General features: G+C 51.0%; 1 protein-coding gene across 4 annotated transcripts in view; it reads left to right on the forward strand.

The window, feature by feature from the left end:
- The window catches only part of FLVCR2 (FLVCR choline and putative heme transporter 2), a 56,937-nt gene that overhangs the window by 25,106 nt on the left and 13,986 nt on the right, over positions 1-17,845 (forward strand). For all 4 annotated transcript variants that reach the window (XR_004376712.2, XR_004376711.2, XM_032802015.2 and 1 more), the window contains exons 3-6: positions 4,237-4,377; positions 8,585-8,652; positions 10,374-10,477; positions 17,166-17,276. Coding sequence is in view for 2 of the 4 variants with exons in the window: in XM_032802015.2 (XP_032657906.1) it covers positions 4,237-4,377; positions 8,585-8,652; positions 10,374-10,477; positions 17,166-17,276 (424 nt within the window). In the remaining 2 variants the exon portion in view is untranslated. The remainder of the gene's footprint in view (positions 1-4,236; positions 4,378-8,584; positions 8,653-10,373; positions 10,478-17,165; positions 17,277-17,845) is intronic.

Here is a 17,845-nt window from a genome sequence, read left to right on the forward strand (position 1 = left end):
ATCAGGGAGGGCATGGGGCAGCCCACTTGAGGTGATTTGGGGCAGTGCCCCAGCACAGCACCTGCTTCTGTTCCCATACAGGGTTACTTCTTCTGTTAATGGTAAAGCCCAAGCTTCCCATCCCCTGAAGAGGAGTGAGACTGATGCACATTCTGGAAGTCTTCTTAAATAGCATGGATCTGTTCCTTCTGTACTCATCAACCAACAGCCAATCTCCATTCTCAAAGTTCAGTACATTGACACATCAAGAAGTTTTGGATACCCTAAAGGATTCTTGATCCAAGACTTTGGAATCTGACCCATGCCCATCCTGGTTCGTGAAAGAGAACGTTGGTTCTAGCCAACAAACCTCCCACTCCTCGCTCATAGAGGAACTAGCTCCAGGCCAACTACAAGCTCATCTAATTGAAACTAACTTTCTAGACCTAGCACAATTTGGATTCAGGCAAGGACATGAAACTGAAACCCCTTTAGTGACAATGATGGATAATCTGCTATCAGTGGATAGAGGGCAGACCTCCATTCTCATCCTCTTGAATCCCTGCAGCATTTGACTCTGTTGACCGTGAGATATTGCTGTATCATCTGAGAGAGGTGGCAGGAGTCCAAGTAATGTGTTTAAAAAGGTTTGAGTCCTTCCTGGAAGGATGCACCCAAGAAGCAGTGTTGGGAAACTGCACCTCCACCACTAGACCTCCTCATAATTGGAGTCCCACAAGGATTAATTCTCTCTCTGGTCCTTTTTCACATCTACATACAACCACTGGGAGAAATAGCCAGATGATGTGGACTCAGGTACCAGCTGTATGCAGAAGACCAACAGCTCTACCTGTCCTTCACACATGTGATCACACCACTAGCATCAAAATGTCCCAATGTTTGGACAAGATCAGCCCATGGATGGAAAACAGTTGGTTAAAGCTGAACCTGAGAAGGGCAGAGGTGATGCCAGTGGGCAGAGCAAAGCACTTTGAAGAGTTTACAGCCATGGTGCAGTCTTCTTTGAAGGCACACACCCACAATTGGTCAGTTTGTTCAAAAGTTTAGGAATGTTCTTAGATTTCTCGCTGAAACACTTAGCTGTCACATAGGACCTGCAAGTAGTGCTGATAGATGATGACCTGGCCTCAGTTATTCACACCTTTACTTCTTAGGTGGACTACAGCAATGCAGTATACCTGGGAATGAAGTCTTCAGCACCTAGGAAACTCCAACTAGTACAGAACACTGCAGCATGTCTCCTCAGCAGGACAAGCCAACATTAGCAAACCTGTCCTCTACTCTCCCATGGAATTTCAGATCAAATTCAAGATCTTGGTCCTTATCTTGGAGGCATTGCATGGCCTGAGTCTAGCATATCTAAAAAGATCACACAAAGTTCTGAGATGAAGACTGTGGTTGACAGCTCTGCTCCTCTGGTACAATGTAACTCTCTCTATAATAAAAGTCTCCTTATCTGGGCAGGAGACAGAACTTTATTGGGGGCTGGTCTGAGACTGTGGAATGAACTCCCCCAAGAACTAAGGACTGGAAGGAACCCTGAGAGGTCATCTCATCCATTCTGCCGCGTTGAGGCAGGATTGAGTATACTTAGGCCGTGTCTAATGGGCGTTTGTTCAATGAACCTGTTTTTAAAAACCTCCAATGAGGGGGATTCCACAACCTCCCTTGGAAGCTTGTTCCAGAACTTAACTACCCTTATAGTTGGAAAGGTTTTTTTCCTAATATCTAACCTAAATCTACCTTGCTTCTGATTTGCTTGTTGTCCTGCTGTCCTCAGTGGATAAGGAAGAACAACTGGCTACCTTCATCTTTAGAACAGCCCTTAACATATTTGAAGACTGTTAGCAGTCCACCAGACCATCACAAACCTCCCCCGCTTTCCAGTCTGAGTGCAAGGCGTACTTTTTCTAGTATATATACAGAGCAACATGTATATTTTATAAAACAACAACAAACAAGCCCTAAAGTCCTACTAAAACAAAACACTCTGTTGCACATGCTTCTTTCTGTGCGGAAAGGATAAGAGAAGAAACAACATGTGACAGACGTTAGTCATGTTACATAATGTGCTACTGGAAGGTACTCAGGTGATGAGTACAGTGCAAAAATCTAAATGGAATCAAGTTATTCCCTGCAGCCTGTGTCAGCCTGTCTGAAACCCCTGGAATGAGCAGAACTTGTGAGAGCCAGCCTAGAAATTGCACCAGCAGGCAGGGTGCTGGGATCAGTCCCTGGAGAGCTGGAGTTGCCCTGGAGCTGCTCCCCTCTTAGGGGAGAACAGAGGGCAATGCCATGCTACAGGAACACACTGTGCCCCGCTGGCAGGGGAGAAGCCAGTGATGGGTGGGAGGGAGAAGGGATTAAGGACAGAGAGTGGTGTAATGAAGCCTTGTAAACCATTGGCTTAGAGTTGAGAGACCCCTCTCCAGCCACGAAGCCAGGTCTCTAGCCAGGTCTCTAGCAGAGCACTAATCTGAGACCTGTTGAGTTCTGTTTTATTGTAACCTCATCGCTCCTCCCACATCCCATTCATCTTTCATCCACCTGTCGTGCCCTGCCTGACATGCAGATTGTGAATTCACTGGGGTGGGGACTGTTTTCTTTGTTCTATGTCTATACAGCACCTAGCACAGAGGGACACTGTTCCTTGGTTGGGGTTGCTAGGCGCTCCCCTAATAGAAATAGCCACCTCTAGGGAGGTTGGCCAGACGAGCCTGGGTCCTGGAATGAAAACCAGGTCTCAGACCTAGCAGAGCAGAACACTATTCCCTAAGGCACCGGGCCTGGAGTGGAATCTGGCACAGCACAGCTTCCACCTTAGGGCACTGGGCCGGCCATGTTTTTCTTTTCCAACATCCCTCTTGCTCTGTCACCCCCAACTGCATAGTTTGAAGTTGGCAGCTTATTGCCTTGTGTAGACAGGGATGTTAATAGGCCTGTTAGCCTTCTGTGGCTGGCACCACTGCTGAGTAGGGTTGCCAAGTCTCCTGGATTGGCTTGGAGTCTCCCAGAATCGATCTCCCAGTGGCTACTGAAACCAGTCCAGAAGATTTTAACAGGCTGCTAAAAGTCAGGTTGGTGGTGCAGTGGAGCTAAGGCAGGCTCCCTACCTGCCCTGACTCCACATGGCTCCTGGAAGTGACTGGGACATCCTTCTGGCTCCAGGACACAGAGGATGCCAGGGGGTCTCTGCATGCTGCGTCCACCCCAAGTGCCGGCTCTGCAGCTCCTATTGGCTGGGAACTGTGGCCAATGGGAGCTGCAGGGGTGATGATTGCAAGCAGGGGCAGCACGCAGAGCTGCCTGGCTGCCCCTAAGCCTAGGAACCGGACATGCTGGTCACTTCTGGGAGCTGCCCAAGGTAAACGCTGCCCGGCTGGAGCCCACATCCCAACCGCCTGCCCAGCCCTGAGCCCCCTCCCACACCCAAACTCCCTCCTGAATCCTGAACCCCGTCATGCACCTCAGCCTGCTGTCCTAGTCCTGAGCCCTCTCCTGCACCCCAAACTCCTCCTGCACCCCAACCTCCCACACCAGCCCTGAGCCCCCTCCTGCACCCCAAACCCCTCATCCCTGGCCTCACCCCAGAGTCCACACCCCCTTCCATACCCCAACCTCCTATCCCAACCCTGAGCCCCCTTCTGCACCCAAACTCCCTCCCAGAATCCTCACCCCTTCCCGCACTCCATCTGCCTCAGCTGGGTGACAGTGAGTGAGGGTGGGGGAGGACGAGTGATGGAGGGATGGGGAATGGAGTGAGTCGGGGGCAGGGCCTCAGAGGAGGGGCAAGGTAGGAGTGGGGCTTTGAGGTGGGGCAAGGGTGTTTGAATTTATGCGATTAGACCATTGGCAACCCTACTGCTGAGCACAGATCAGCTATAAAATTTCAACTGACAGGCAATGACTTTCACAGCTGCTTCCTCTGAGGGTAGGGTGCTGGAGTTTCCTTTATCTTAGATTTCAGAGTGGTAGCTGTGTTAGTCTGTATCAGCAAAAACAATGAGGAGTCCTTGTGGCACCTCAAGGATTCCTCATTGTTTTTGCTTTATTTTAGAGGCATTCCTTCCCTTTGTGTCCCTAGGGAGGCTCACGGGAAGGTTAGAGCACCAGGGAGGACTGTATTTTTTATAAACTGTGGTTCCTCTGCCTCACCCCACAACATCCCCCCCCAGCTCTCTGGGCCTAGACTTCCTGAGGCTTTGTAACTGACAGGTCCATTCTGTTTGTTTCCAGTGTTCCGGGAGAAGCCCCTGTTTCCCCCAAGCCGGGCCCAGGCCTTGATCCAGTTGAAACCACCTGAGGAATATTCCTACATGAAGTCCATCCGCAGGCTGCTCTGCAATACCAATTTCGTCCTGTTGATAGTCGCTTATGGTAAGATTCAGTCTCGGCTCTGCTAAGTGACAGGTGAAAGTGGAGATCTTCCTGCTACTGTGTGTGCCAGGATGAGTCCTTCCTTGGCTGTGCTGGCCAGTATCTGGCCTGGGCTGCTAGCAGGAGATAGATCTTCCTTGCTCACAGTCCCTCCCCCAGGCAGCTCTTGGAGCAAGTCATTATCTGGAATAACCTGCTCACTTATAATATGGGCAAAGAGCTGCTAAACTTACACAGCCAATGGCAAGTGTGTGGCCTCCAACAGTTCCTGTGGAATCAGCAAGGGGGAGGGATTGTGGAGGGACTAGAGTGGGTATGGACATAGCCTGTGGTCTCCAGCAAACCCCAACCCCCAAGAAGCCAGAGGCAGAGAGTTTAAGATTCCCTCTGCTTGTGCCTGTCCTGCTAAGTCTGAGTCAGCTGCTCACTTCTTCCTTTGCAGCACTCTCAGAAATGGGCCCCTTGATTTGTTTGCATGGGTATGGTGGGGGAGCGAGGTGCAGGTTCTGCTTTTGACACTGTAATTTTGTAATGTGATGAAGCAATTCCCCTAGTAAGAAGGGGAAGCTGACTTTGCTATGGTTTATTGACTGTGCTTGGTGCCTTAAGAGATCCACCCAAGCCCTGAACAGCGGCCTCTGTACCCCAGTAGGATGTATTCTAGCCAGCTGCACGGAACTTTAGGAAGTTGTTCTGTGTGTGAATGTGTCACACTTGGTTCTAGGTGTGAAATGGTTTCTGGCATAGGCTGGCTCTGTTCTCAGTGCCTGGCAACAGAAATCTCCTTGTTGGAGAAGCCCCTCAGGAGAAGGTAAGAATGGGATATATAGGGAAAGCTTCTGGTTGGGGTCTGAAGCAGTCTGGGATCTCCAACCCCCTCACAGGTTGTTCTGCCAGCACAAGTGGCTAATGGAACATCTGAGTGATTAACAAGGCCTGGGGACAGTGTGATGTTTGCTTTGGAGCTGCAAAAGGCCTGTTAGATCATTTAGTCCTTTCTCCCTGAGGGGTGCAGTAGAGCTTTCTGTAAGTGACCCTCAGATCTCCCAGGTTACTCCTGCCATGCCATTACATTTCCCAGATCACTCAGTCCCGTACTGCACCTTCTCTTCCCCTCTCCCATCCGGCTGCCCCGAGCTTCATAGCAAGGAGCTGGAGACAGTCCCAGGATTGTTCTGTGTCTGATGCCCTCTGAGAAAATCAGATACAGATGCTGGCTGAAGGTCTGTCCTTAATGTGCTCATCAAACTGTGTGGGTGTAAGTGTGAAGAAGGGGACGGGATTAGTTACTAATTAGAGTGACCCAGTGCTAGTGCTGAGAAGGGCCTCTCAGTGTGAAGAGTTTCTTTAGAATCTGATCTTCCTGGGATAATTCCTCCCTTTAGAGTCACTGGGGGATTTGAAAAGGCTGTTTAGTGGCTTCGACACTTCAACTTCTCTTCCTCCTGGCTTGTGGTGGTGGTTTTTGTTTCTTTGTTTGTTTGTTTTTTTCCCTCCTCTGCTCACTTGGCTCTGCCTGATTCACCCTTTACTTTCAGTTCCCTAACAACAAAGATAAAGTGACTGAGACTTAGAGGGCCCAAAAGCAATGGAGTGCTTTGTGCGGGTCCAGGGCTTGTCCGCACTTACAGTGCTGCAGCAGTGCACGGGTGCAGCTGCGCCACTCTAGCGCTTAGTGAAGACGCTACCTATGCTGATCAGAGAATACTCCACCTCCCTGAGAGATGGTAGCTATGTTGATGGGTGAAGCCCTCCTGCTAAGATAGTGCTGTCTACCCCAGGGGTTAGGTTGGTATAAATGCATCGCTCACATGTGTAGATATTCCGTAGGTGAACATTCATTGTTTGACATGCAGCTTTGAGCTGAAACAACAGTAGGTAGAGGACATGTGCTGACCTTTCATGCTCCTTCTTTCTATCCGTGAAGGTACCAGTGAAGTGTCCCTTAGTAAACTCTGTGTTCCAGAGTGGGGGGGTGAAGTGGGCCAACAGCCTCACCAGGTTCCTCTGCACATTCCTGCCAGGGCCAAATCTTGTGAAGAGCAAGGTTCAACACTGGGGTGTGTGTTCCTGCTGCCGGCTCCCATTGAAGAGTTTTCCCTGGTGTCCCTCCTATCTTATCTCTCTAGAGGTTACTGACCCACCTGGAACTCACTATTGTACTAGGTGGCTTCTGGGGTGAATGGGATGGGTGTTTCCTGTTCAGAGAGCATGTCAGGAACTGATAACATGCTGATCCCCTCCTTTGCTGCTGCGCTTCTCAGGAGTTTGTGACATTCAATCTGGCTCAGTCTCCCTTGGGGCCATGTGTGTCTGTCTGCTGGATATATTCTACTCTAGCTAGATCCCTGTATCACACTCATCACCATGGCCTAGTTCAATATGTTGGTAGAGGCTGGACATGAGGGAGATGTGAACTGCAATCCAGCTGCTGCTGCTGCACCACTCAAGGCTTTTCACTGTCAAAGAGCTTCATAAACGTTGATGTGTGTAGTGAGAGTGTTGCCATTCTGCTGTTGGGGGAAACTGAAGCACGGGGCGGGGAAGTGACTTGCTGCAGGTTGCAGAGGTGGAGTCAGTGTCAGAGCTGGGATTAGCCTGTCTCCACATCCTGTGCTCGGGCTACTGTACTGCTCCTTTCTACTGTGCCCTAGAGTGCTTCCTGCTATGTTCACTCAGGCTTTGAGAGAAAGAGAGAGAAAGGACGGGGATGTGGGAATTTTGCATTTTACTGGGCTTTAAGGATTGGAAATGTCTCAACACAGAGACTTAAACTTTGTTTATCCCGAGCACAGGGATGTGTGGGCTCTGACTGGTGGAACCTATGATCCTCACCCACCATCACAGTGATCACTGAAGCCTTAAAGAGAAACTAGCTGCAAATGTGAATGACTTTCTGAGAAGAGGATTGAATTGACCATTATGGGTCTTGTCCACATGGGAAAGCTTTTTCAGCATCACTTATGGTGAGAATTTATATCAGTAGAGTGATACTCCTATGACCCCCTGTGTGGACACTTTTATTCTGGTGTAAGGGTGGCTTTTTTGGTGTAGCTTGTGTCCCTTGGGAAAGGGTTTAAGCTAAAGCAAAGCAACCCTTATAGTGGAATAAAGTGTCCACATGGGGGTAGGGTTATACTGGCATTACCATCTCTTTAAGACTTCAGTGATCTTTGTGTGTGACTGATCATACTTTTCCAACTACACGAGCCCATAGTAACTTGAGAAGGTGCTGTTACTGCTCAGCAAGCTGCTTAGCTCCTACTCAGTTACTAGGACTTCTTGGCCAGAAGAGCCACTTCCTGCTGGCTATTGCTGGGGGAGGGTGAGCCAGTTCCGCATTGTGAGGAAGCCTCCAGCTGGAACATCTCTTCCAGCTCACACTAGGTCACTGGCCTTGGTATTGCAATGTTAATTGGATCTGAGCTCCTCAAGGGAGGCTTTGCCAACCCAGCAGTAATCTGGGTGAGTAGAGTTCTCTCTTTGCCTGGTGGAGTAGGTGGTAAATGAGGTCAGTCAAGAATGAGTCAGGCTGTGAGCAGCTTACTGACCCCAACATAGCCCAGGCCAGTCATTCTGCAGCTGTCATGCTAGGGCAGGATGTGGAGGTCAGAAGAGCTCATTTGTGAGCTGTGCCACCCAGTGGGTAGAGAAGAGTGATTGCACTAGAGGGAGGAGGTGCTGGGGCCTGGACCCACTGGGCCCCCTATCAGCTCTAAAAATGTGTGTGACCTCCCCCTACTCAGATAAGGAGCAACTCTGAAACTGCAGGGTTCAGCCCACCCACTGAGTTGAGATATAGCTCAGCTTGGCTGGCCCAGCAGCCCTTTGCCTTCCCTCCATTTGTAGCTCCTCTGCTAGCTGACATGGCCAAGGCAGCCAGCTGTTCTGCAGACTCCCCAGCCCCGTTGTAAAACACCGTGCCCACACTCTCAGTGCCTGATGCCTGGGTCTCTTCTGGGTTTCTGGATTAGAACATCCACACTCAGTGGAGCCCTCTCTAGGTCTCCAACTAGGGTGACCAGAGGGCAAGTGTGAAAAATCGGGATGGGGGTGGGAGGCAATAGGAGCCTATATACGAAAAAGCCCCAAATATTGGGACTGTCCCTATAAAATCAGGACATCTGGTCACGCTATCTCCAATCTTTCTTCACCCAGCAGGAGAAAGGCAGGCTATGAATGCACTGTGTTTTTATTCACCTCTCAGGTTTGAACACTGGTTGCTTCTACGCCCTGTCCACTCTGCTGAACCGCATGGTGATCCAGCACTATCCAGTAAGTACCTGCGAGGTGCTCTCCTACAGTGTTGCTGTCAAAAGAAAGTTTGTATAGAGCATGATGCAACAGCACCTCCTGCTGGGAGAGTCTGGTATTGGAGGTACTGTGCGCTTCCTCTGCAGCAGCCTTTGCTCCTGTCTCTGTTCCTTACAGCATTTTCTGCTGGAAAAGAATTGTGCTGGTGAGCTCCACCAGCGGCTATGCCTCTATACCATAATCAGTTGTGCTTTCTTCTGTTAACTCACTCAGTCACTGCTTGTGCCCCATTCTCTCAGCCTTTTTCTTTCTGAGCACCCCTCCAACATGCTATAGAAACTTCAGGGCATGAGATATGGGGGGGTGTCTGGGCTTCAGCCACTGGGCTTCTGCCCTGAGGGGCGCCAGGGCTCGGGTTTCCGGCTGCTGGGCAGGCCTCAGGCATAGGCATAGGCATAGTTTTGACTTCTGTTTTGGGGTGGAGGGTGGGACCTGGTGAGACTTGGGCTAGCTGTGCACAGTGGGGTCCAGGGAGGGAGCACCAACTCCTACCCCTGACTCACCTCAGCAGGCCACCCAGGATAGCAGGGGAGTGCACCCAAAAATTATAACTCAGCTCAAAAAGTATAAAAACTGCTCAGGGTGTGGGGAGGGGATAACTAGGAGCTGTGTGCAGAGACGGGTGTAGCAAAGGGTGCAGGCAGAGGAATAGCAAGGGGCTGTGTGGTTGCTGCTCCCTGAAGGCTGTGTTGGCCCTGGAGCTGGGTCCCTCCGACAGGGCCGCTCTTACCTGCTGCAGGAGCAATCAAAGGGGGCTGGGAGCTGAGGAGCAGATGCAGCCCCAGGCACTAGCAGCAGCAGGAGATGGGCCAGCACCAGGGCCCACTGCTTCATGGCACCAGCCAGAGCAGCAGCTGCCTTGCGCTGCCCGGCTCCAGCTTCCCACCTCCAATCTGGTCAGGGGGCAGAGGGGAGAGGAGAGAGTAGGAGTGGGGAGCCGCTCCCAGGCTGTCCCAGTCTGGTTACAGAACTTCAGTTTGTGGGGGCAAAGCCCCCCGTACCCTCCCAAACTGCACCCATGGGTTCTGGGCTTTGCCCTGTGGGGCGCCAGGGCTCGGGCTCGCAGACCCCTTGAAATCGGCTCATGGACCACCGCTTGAGAACTGCTGCCCTACAGCACTACCAGCTGGGAGCCTCTTGATAGTCATTGCTCCTGCACCTTTCACTACATTGCCTTCCTATGGAGGAGAAGGGAGTGCTCCATAGCTAGGGCTTCTGTAACATTCCCTAAAGCACCTCCTGCTGGGAAAGGCCAGGACTAGGATACCTGGGAACATCTTTTCCCTGGGGTTACCCTACATTTCTGTATCAGAGGGATAGCCGTGTTAGTCTGGATCTGTAAAAGCAGCAGAGAGTCCTGTGGCACCTTATAGATTAACAGACGTGTTGGAGCATGAGCTTTCGTGGGTGAATACCCACTTCGTCAGATGCATCCGACAAAGTGGGTATTCACCCATGAAAGCTCGTGCTCCAATACGTCTGGTAGTCTATAAGGTGCCACAGGACTCTTTGCTGCTCCTACATTCCTGGTAAATCCTGAACAAGCTGAACCAAAGACCAGTACTGGACAGCAAGCTTTGAAAGGCCTTTAGTATCTCCTCCTCTGAGGCCCTTTTAGCCACCCATCCCCACTTTCTGTTGGCCATTAGCTAGTTCCTGTGTTGATGTGTGTCTTCCCATAGGGGGAGGAGGTGAATGCTGGAAGAATTGGACTCACCATTGTAGTGTCTGGCATGGCTGGAGCTCTGCTCTCTGGCATCTGGTTGGATAAAACCAAAACCTACAAGTAAGTCCCTTACACTTGTGTCTCCACAACTCCATCCTACTCTCTGCCACATGGAAGGCAAACCCAGGGGAGGCAGCTCTGCCTTCCAGTGGCTTGCCAAGGTGGGTGAAGCAATATATTTTATTGGACCGACTTCTGTTGGTAAGAGAGACAAGCTTTCAAGCTTGTTACAGAGCTCTTCCTCAGGTCTGGGGCAGCGGGGTGGGGGAGAACAACTGTGTTCCCACAAATCCAATCATCCTGCAGTAAAAGGAAGAATTTGGAGCAGTATATTAGCTCATTTTGGAAGTTTCCTGAGCCCAGGAGATACCAGCCACACTTTTTGGTTCTGGAGCTACTCATTCCTTTATTACAAGAACTGGTAATGGAGCTACTTCTCCAGGATTCCTGTGTGCCTCTGGTTTATTTCTGGTGTTTGTGTTTAGGGATTAATGGGTTTGGGTCTGGCCTATCATGAGGGTGGAGATTATTTGTGTGTGGAGAGATAAACACCTGCTTCCACCAGATAAGAACTTACCATAGAACTGTCTTGTCAAGAGCAGTACAGAAGGAGCTGAAAGGAGAAGAGCTGCTTTTTGGGAGCTGGAGCAGGGCCAGAGCAACCTGCATAGGCAAGGAAGGCTAGGGTTAGGGTACGAATTTTTGGTGTGTGGGGGATTTCTTTGGGGGAGGCTAGGTGAGAGAGCAGGGATCTGGAGTCCCTCCTCTTTGGGAGAAAGGGGGTGAGTTGAGGGTGCATTTCTCTGAGGGAAACAGAGTGAGGCAGACTTCCATGTCTGACTTTCTTTCTGTCTTGTCTTGTGTCCGGAAGCTGAGAGAGCAGTGTAGTGTTCAGCCCCTTCATGGCTCTGGTCAGGTTCCTAGCACCCTGAGAAGGAAGGAGCAGAAATGGCCCAGGGCTGCTTTGTCAAGGCTGAGATAGTTCCCAGCGTTGGAGGAATCCTACAGTACCAGACTTGTTCTCTGCCTCGCAAACTAGCATCTGAGAGGCTCTGTTCTACTTAGTGAGAGGTCCATTGAGTCCTGTGCCCAAAGGCACTTTGTGTGCGTGCGTGTGTGTATGTGACACTTTATTGAAGGCAGAGGCAGGTGGAGCGGTGGGGGTGGGAGCTGGGGTCAGGTTAGGGTTTGGTACTTATGGGGATACTTGGCAGCACATGCTGCCATCTGTGAATGTGCAGCTAAAGGCCCCTGTATTGCCTGCAGCTTTAGACTGGGAGCTTTCCCAGGGGCCAGATCTTTCTTGGTGGAAGTCTCTGCTGCCCTAGTTCTCAATCTTTATGCAATGAGCCTTGACTGGCCTGGTTACAGTGAGCCCCTGTATACCAGCCACCAGTGGGTTTTGTTAAGGTGGTGCTAACCTGCTTTCCTTGCATGCCGGAGTAGACAGAGCTTTATTCTAATAGTAGGAGATGGGAAGAAGGGTGCTTCCATGACCTTTCTGTTCCAGGACCCACCACAGCATTTATTCTGGCTCTGGTAGCATAGGCTATCCACAGTAAGGGAAAGCTTTCCAGGGCCAGCTACCCCTCGGTGAGTATGTTTAGGGCCCACAGCTTGTTTGGGTATCCCCAGCTGTAGCTCCAGCCATCCGTACTGGCAGGTCCAGGGACCAAGTCTAGAGCAGAAACTGACCTTTTGGGCCAACCCTAAGATGGCAGATGAGGACTCATGGGGGAATCAGGGAGCAGGGAGAAAAGCAGGAGCAAATGATCACTAGATGTGTTGGTCAGTCACTTATTGCTGTGTCTTTTTGGCTGTGTGCAGCTGGGCTGGGTTAATGTGCCTTTATTTGGCAGCTGTGGCTACTGTAGCCCTAGAAGGTGGGAACACACACTGTCACTAACTGCATTTTTGCTGCTCTGTAATTTGCAGCCCCTAACAACTCTGTCATGCTGACAACGTGGCCCAGACTGGCACAGCTATGGCATGTGACATTCCCGACTCTCCCAAATGAAGCTATATTGCTGCACAGAGGTCACAGTGTAAGGGATTTGTGGCAGCACAGTAGGAGCTGGGAGTCCGTTCGCAGCAGTGTGAAAACAGTCCCCTGTTTGTTTGGAGGGCTGTGGTCGCATGGAAGGGGCAGAATGAGCATGTTTTGGCAGCGCTGGGATTGGCAGCATGGTGTGTGCACTGAATGGGCTAAATTAATCTCTTGCGCAACCCTGCTGATTAACTTTAGGGAGATGGTAGGATAAACATAGCCTAGTGTGAGGAGGGCACTGCCAGGAAATTGGACTGGTTCAGGCTGTTCATAGGGGTTTCTGTAAAACAGCAAACATTAACAGAACCTTTCCACTGAGAATAAAGTTAAAATTCTGAAAAAGCCTGTTTTTTAAATTACCAGTCCCAAGAGGTCAAATGCGACGGTGATGGGGGCTGGGAGGCTTGGGGGTCATATCGTGTCATTGCCTCAAAGGCTGGGCCATGAGAATCAAGTAACAAAACTGCCAAGCTGAGTGAAAAGAGTGAACTTCTCCTTCCTCTTATCAAAGTAGGGAAGGGCAGCACTCGAAGTATGTTATTTACCTTTGAATTTGCATGAAAGACTAATGCCACTAGGTCCGCTTCCCTGTCTCCCTTAGCCAGGAATGGAATGGCCACGCATTCTCTCCTGCTGTCTGTCGGGGGGTCTGTGAGTTAGCCACAGGGTTGTGCTCTCATTGAATGTGGTCTGTCAGCAATGAAAAGCTTTGGCAGCTTCTCCGAGTGCAGAGAGACCATGCCAGTTTTCAAAATAACACATTTTGGCCTCTAGCTTGGTTCCAAGGATGGGTCAGTGGGGTATGTGTTCACTGTGTTGTGTGTAATTTCATCTGTAGTCAGATACAATCTGTGGTGGAAACCAGAGACCTCCCTGCACCCTCAAGTTTCTGGTTGGGGGGACTTAGATAGTGAGAGGCCAGTGGCTTACTCCTGGGGGAATTCTGCCCCACTGTGCATCCGCAGAATTCACAGATTTCTTTGCTACCCTGCAGAAAAATGACTATATAACAGGGAAGCAAAGGGAAGCTGCAAGAGTGGTCATGTGCCCCTCCCCAACAGCGGGATCCTGTGTTTCAGGTGCCTGGAGCAGCAGGGGGAGAGGTAGATCACTGCGAGGGTGGGGGTGTTGAAATGCCCTGAGCCAGTGCTGGGCAGACCCCCCCCCATGCCCAGCCAGAATCCCACACCCGACACCCCACCCTGCTGAGCCTTACCCCCTGCACCCAGCCCTCCCCAGCCCCACCTGGTGGCTCCTACCCTGCAGCGGGCTCAGCTGCTAATCCCAGCTGGGCTGGGAGGAGAGAAGAGTGCACTTCCCCTGCACAGATTGGCAAGGACAGGGTAAGACTCATCCCCAGAAACCTCCCCTGGCTCCACATTGCCTCCCCTTCCTGCTTCTTGCCTCCACAGCTCGCCAGCCACGGCGAGAGGGTCACTATATGGGGAGCTGCTTCCCTGTCCGTTCAACCTCCATGCATCCAGACCCCACCATACCCAGACCCCCCCTGCACCCAGCCCTCCCTGCTGAGCCCCATCCCCCCTGCATCTGGACCCCTCCAAGCCCTTCCCCCGTGCACCCTCATCCCTGCATCCAGACTCTCACCCCTGCACCCAGACCTCCCCCCCCTCAGTCCCCTGCACTCAAACCCCCACCCTGATGAACCCCACCCCCATTCACCTGCACCTGAGCCTCCACCCCACTGAGCCTCAACCAGCTGCTTCCGGACTCCCATCCCTCCAAGCCCCACTCTCCCTGCATCCAGACCCCCGCCACTGATCCCCCCCTGCACCCAGACTCCACCTGCTGAGCCCCATTCCCCCACACTTTTAATTTTTAATCTAAAATTAGAATTAACTGAATTATAAATGCTGTTTTGTTTTTAAATGCCCCTACTGGCAGGGGTCTTGCTTAAATTTTACAAAACTAATATATGCAAAACCCCAAATACTGAAAATGAAGGCCCTGATCCTGCAGATACTTAAGCAGGTGCATAACTTGACTCACGTGAACAGTCCCATTGACTTTAATAATTGTTGATGCTTACAGTTAAACATGCATATAAGTGTTTGGAGCACCAGGAGCTAAAATTGTAATTGTAATTTAAAAAATCTCATAGGGACATAAAATCTTTGTCACTTCAAAACAAAATTGCTTTGGTATTAGACTAAATAACTTTTCATTGTTTTCTGCCTATTAAACAAAGATATTGTGAACTTTTTTATACATACCAGCCAAAACTTTCAAAACTAGGAGCCTAAAGTTCCATAGCTTGTATTTAGGCACTTAAGTGACATAGGAGCATGAGTCCCACTGACTTCAAAGTGTTCAAATCCCAATGGAGTATAGTCTAGTCTTGGGGTCCTGAACGCGGTGCCCACGGGCACCCTGGCGGCCACCGGGGTGTCTAAGTGCTCCCGCATTCTGGCCAGCAGACGAGCACCCACCAAAATGCCGCTGAACACCTCTGGATAACGACGCTTGTTGGCGGCATTTTGGCGGATGCTCGTCCACCACCATGGTCCTCCGTGGCTCATCATCGAAAAAGGATGGGGACTACTGAAGCATTTCACCTTTCTTGACTTGTGGCAGTTCAGTATATCAGAATGTGGGTGTTTGGTTGCAAATATAGTAAAGGCGATTTGCATATCAGTTTTGTGTTTGAGCATGACGTGTTCTTACTGTAAGGGTTTTGATGAGGCCCTGGGCTTGGTTTTTCAGCAAAGATTAACATTTTAAATGTGAAGCTTTTTATTAGAAAAAATCTCTATGCAAAATGAGAACTAACAATGAAGATACTATAGAAGCAAGTACAGAGCATCTACTGTAGCGATAAAATGGGAAGAAGGTAAAGAACTAGCAACATGTGAATAAAAAATCTGATTTAAAATAAAAATAGTTTTTTTTAAATGTTTGTTTTGTAAATCCAATTTTTTTTTTAATTAACCCTGATCATTCTTTTACTTCTATCAGTTTCAGTTTGGATACAGAATTCACCTTCACTCCGTATCGTAAGGATTGTGCTGTGGTGCTCTGGGCTGCTAAGCAGCTGCTAGGTGGGGGAAGTGATCTCTGTGTATAGGCTGGTAGAACCTAGGCTTATCCCTCATCTTCCACGTTGCCTCAATTTCTTTCTCTACAGAAGAGATGTTCTTCCCAAACAAAGGAATCCTCCATTTGGTCTTTGTGACAAACTGGGAATGTTCTTAATGTTTGCTATGAATACTGTGTTGGTGCCTCAGTGTCCCTTCTGCAGTTCTTAAGTATCTAGGTGGTGGAATAAGGGTGTGTGATTGCTGCAGAGGAAGGGGCCAGTGCACCTAAATGCCTGGCACTCTGTCTCCTAGCAACTGATGGCCTGGGCCCCTTCTCTGCAAAGGTGCCAACTGAAGGTGTTGGAGACAAAGAGATCAGGTGACCTCCTGGCCCAGGAAAGGAACTGAGCAGAGGAGGAGAGGCTGAAGGGGGTAGTTAGTCTAGAGCTGGCTGGGGACGAGGAGTGAAGTGCAGACGTCGGGGTTTGGCTCACTGTCCCCCCAGAATGGACCCGACCGAGGGGTCCGGTTCGCTGTATCAACAAGCTCTGTTTTAGACCCTGTTCCTGTCATCAAATAAACCTCTGTTTTACTGGCTGGCTGAGAGTCAACGTCTAACTGCAAAGTGGGGGTGCAGGACCCTGTGGCTTCCCCAGTACCCCACTGGGGCGGGCTCGCCGTGGGAAGCACACGGAGGGGCAGAGGATGCTGAATGCTCCAAGGAGAGACCCAGGAGGTGAAGACGTGTGAGCGTCTTGCCCTGAACAAGTCTGCTCCAAGGAAGAGGAGGCTCCCCAAAGTCCTGACTGGCTTGGTGGGGAGCAGTTCCAGAGCATCGCCCGGTGACTCCGTGACAGTCTTGCACCATTGAGATACAGGCAGGGGTGAAAGTAACTTACAGGATTTACCGGTACTACCGGAGTCCTGAGGGGGGCGTGGCCTCATCTGGAAAAGGCGTGGCCTCAACCGGAAGAGGCAGGGTCTGTCAAGATTTAAAGGCCCTGGGGCACCGACTGTGGCTGGGAGCCCCAGGGCCTTTAAATCAGCCCAGGGCTCCCAGCTGCAGAGGTGGCCGGGAGCCCCCGGGGCTCACAGGCAAATTAAAGGGCCTGGGCCTCTGGGCCCTTTAAATCCCCATCGTAGCTCCAGCTGGGATTTAAAGGGCTCGGGGTTCCTGCGGCTTCAGGGAGCTCCGAGCCCTTTAAATCTTGGCCCCAGCCCGGCTGCCGGAGCTGCGGGTGGGATTTAAAGGGCTCGGAGCTCCCCGCCGCTGTGAGGAGGCCAGAGCCCTTTTAATCCTGGCCGCAGAAGCAGGTGTGGTCTGCCACGGCATACTGGCTCTTGCTGGTACGCCCGTACCAGACCGTACTGCCTTACTTTCACCTCTGGATACAGGGGAGTCAGGACTCCTGGGTTCCATTATTGGTTCTGCCACTGACCTACTGAGTGACCTTGAGCTGAGCCCCTTTCCTCTCTGTTGGCTCAGTTTTCCCTGTTGATGCGACAGGGAAGCTGTTGTTCTTCTTCCTCCCGGGGAGGTGGAGGGTTGTGAAACTTCCCTTGCTAGCATGTGGAAAGTGCACTGAGATCCTTGGATGGGAAGTGCTAGAGAAGAACATTGAATGAAAGCTAAAAGGCCTGTTCCTGACTGTGCCTTGTCTTGCAGGAAGACGACGCTGGTGGTTTACATCATGTCTCTGGGGGGCTTGGTAGCCTATACCTTCACCCTGAGCCTAGGCCACCTCTGGGTGGTCTTTGTGACTGCAGGGGTGCTGGGGTAAGTTCACATGCAGTCTGCTTTCCACAGGACTTATTCTCCCTCCCGAGTGGGAGCCAACCCTAGGAAGGCATAGAGACTGCCCAATTTAGCCCAGGCTTTCTACTTTCTCCCACATTAATCTGGAAACACCCCTTCCCTCTGGCCCCTGCAGTGGCATAGAAGGGAAGGCAGAGGTGTCACAGCCCAGAAGCAGCAGGGGCCAGGGTGGGGCAGGCTCTATATAGCTCTTCCCTGAGAGGAGGATAAGGTGTTGTATTCTCCCCAAGTCTCTCCTGGAGCCTCTGACTGGGAGAGCTGAGGGATGTGTGTAGCAGCCCCTAATACTCCTCCCTGTCCCAGCTGGCTCTGAACACTCTGTCAGGCTCCTTCCAGGCATTGGAGAGAAGGATTGAGAACCATGGTGACAGCTGGGTTTCTAAAATAGCCCTCGGCTGGGCGGCATCCCATCTAAGGGCATGGCTACACTTACATTTTTGCAGCACTGGTAGTTACAGCTGTGGTCGTACAGCTGTGTAGGGCCAGCGCTGCAGTGTGTCCACACTGACAGCGACCAGCGCTGCAGTGTG

This window comes from Chelonoidis abingdonii, chromosome 4 (assembly GCF_003597395.2).
Source record: "Chelonoidis abingdonii isolate Lonesome George chromosome 4, CheloAbing_2.0, whole genome shotgun sequence".
Taxonomy (NCBI): Eukaryota; Metazoa; Chordata; order Testudines; family Testudinidae; genus Chelonoidis; species Chelonoidis abingdonii.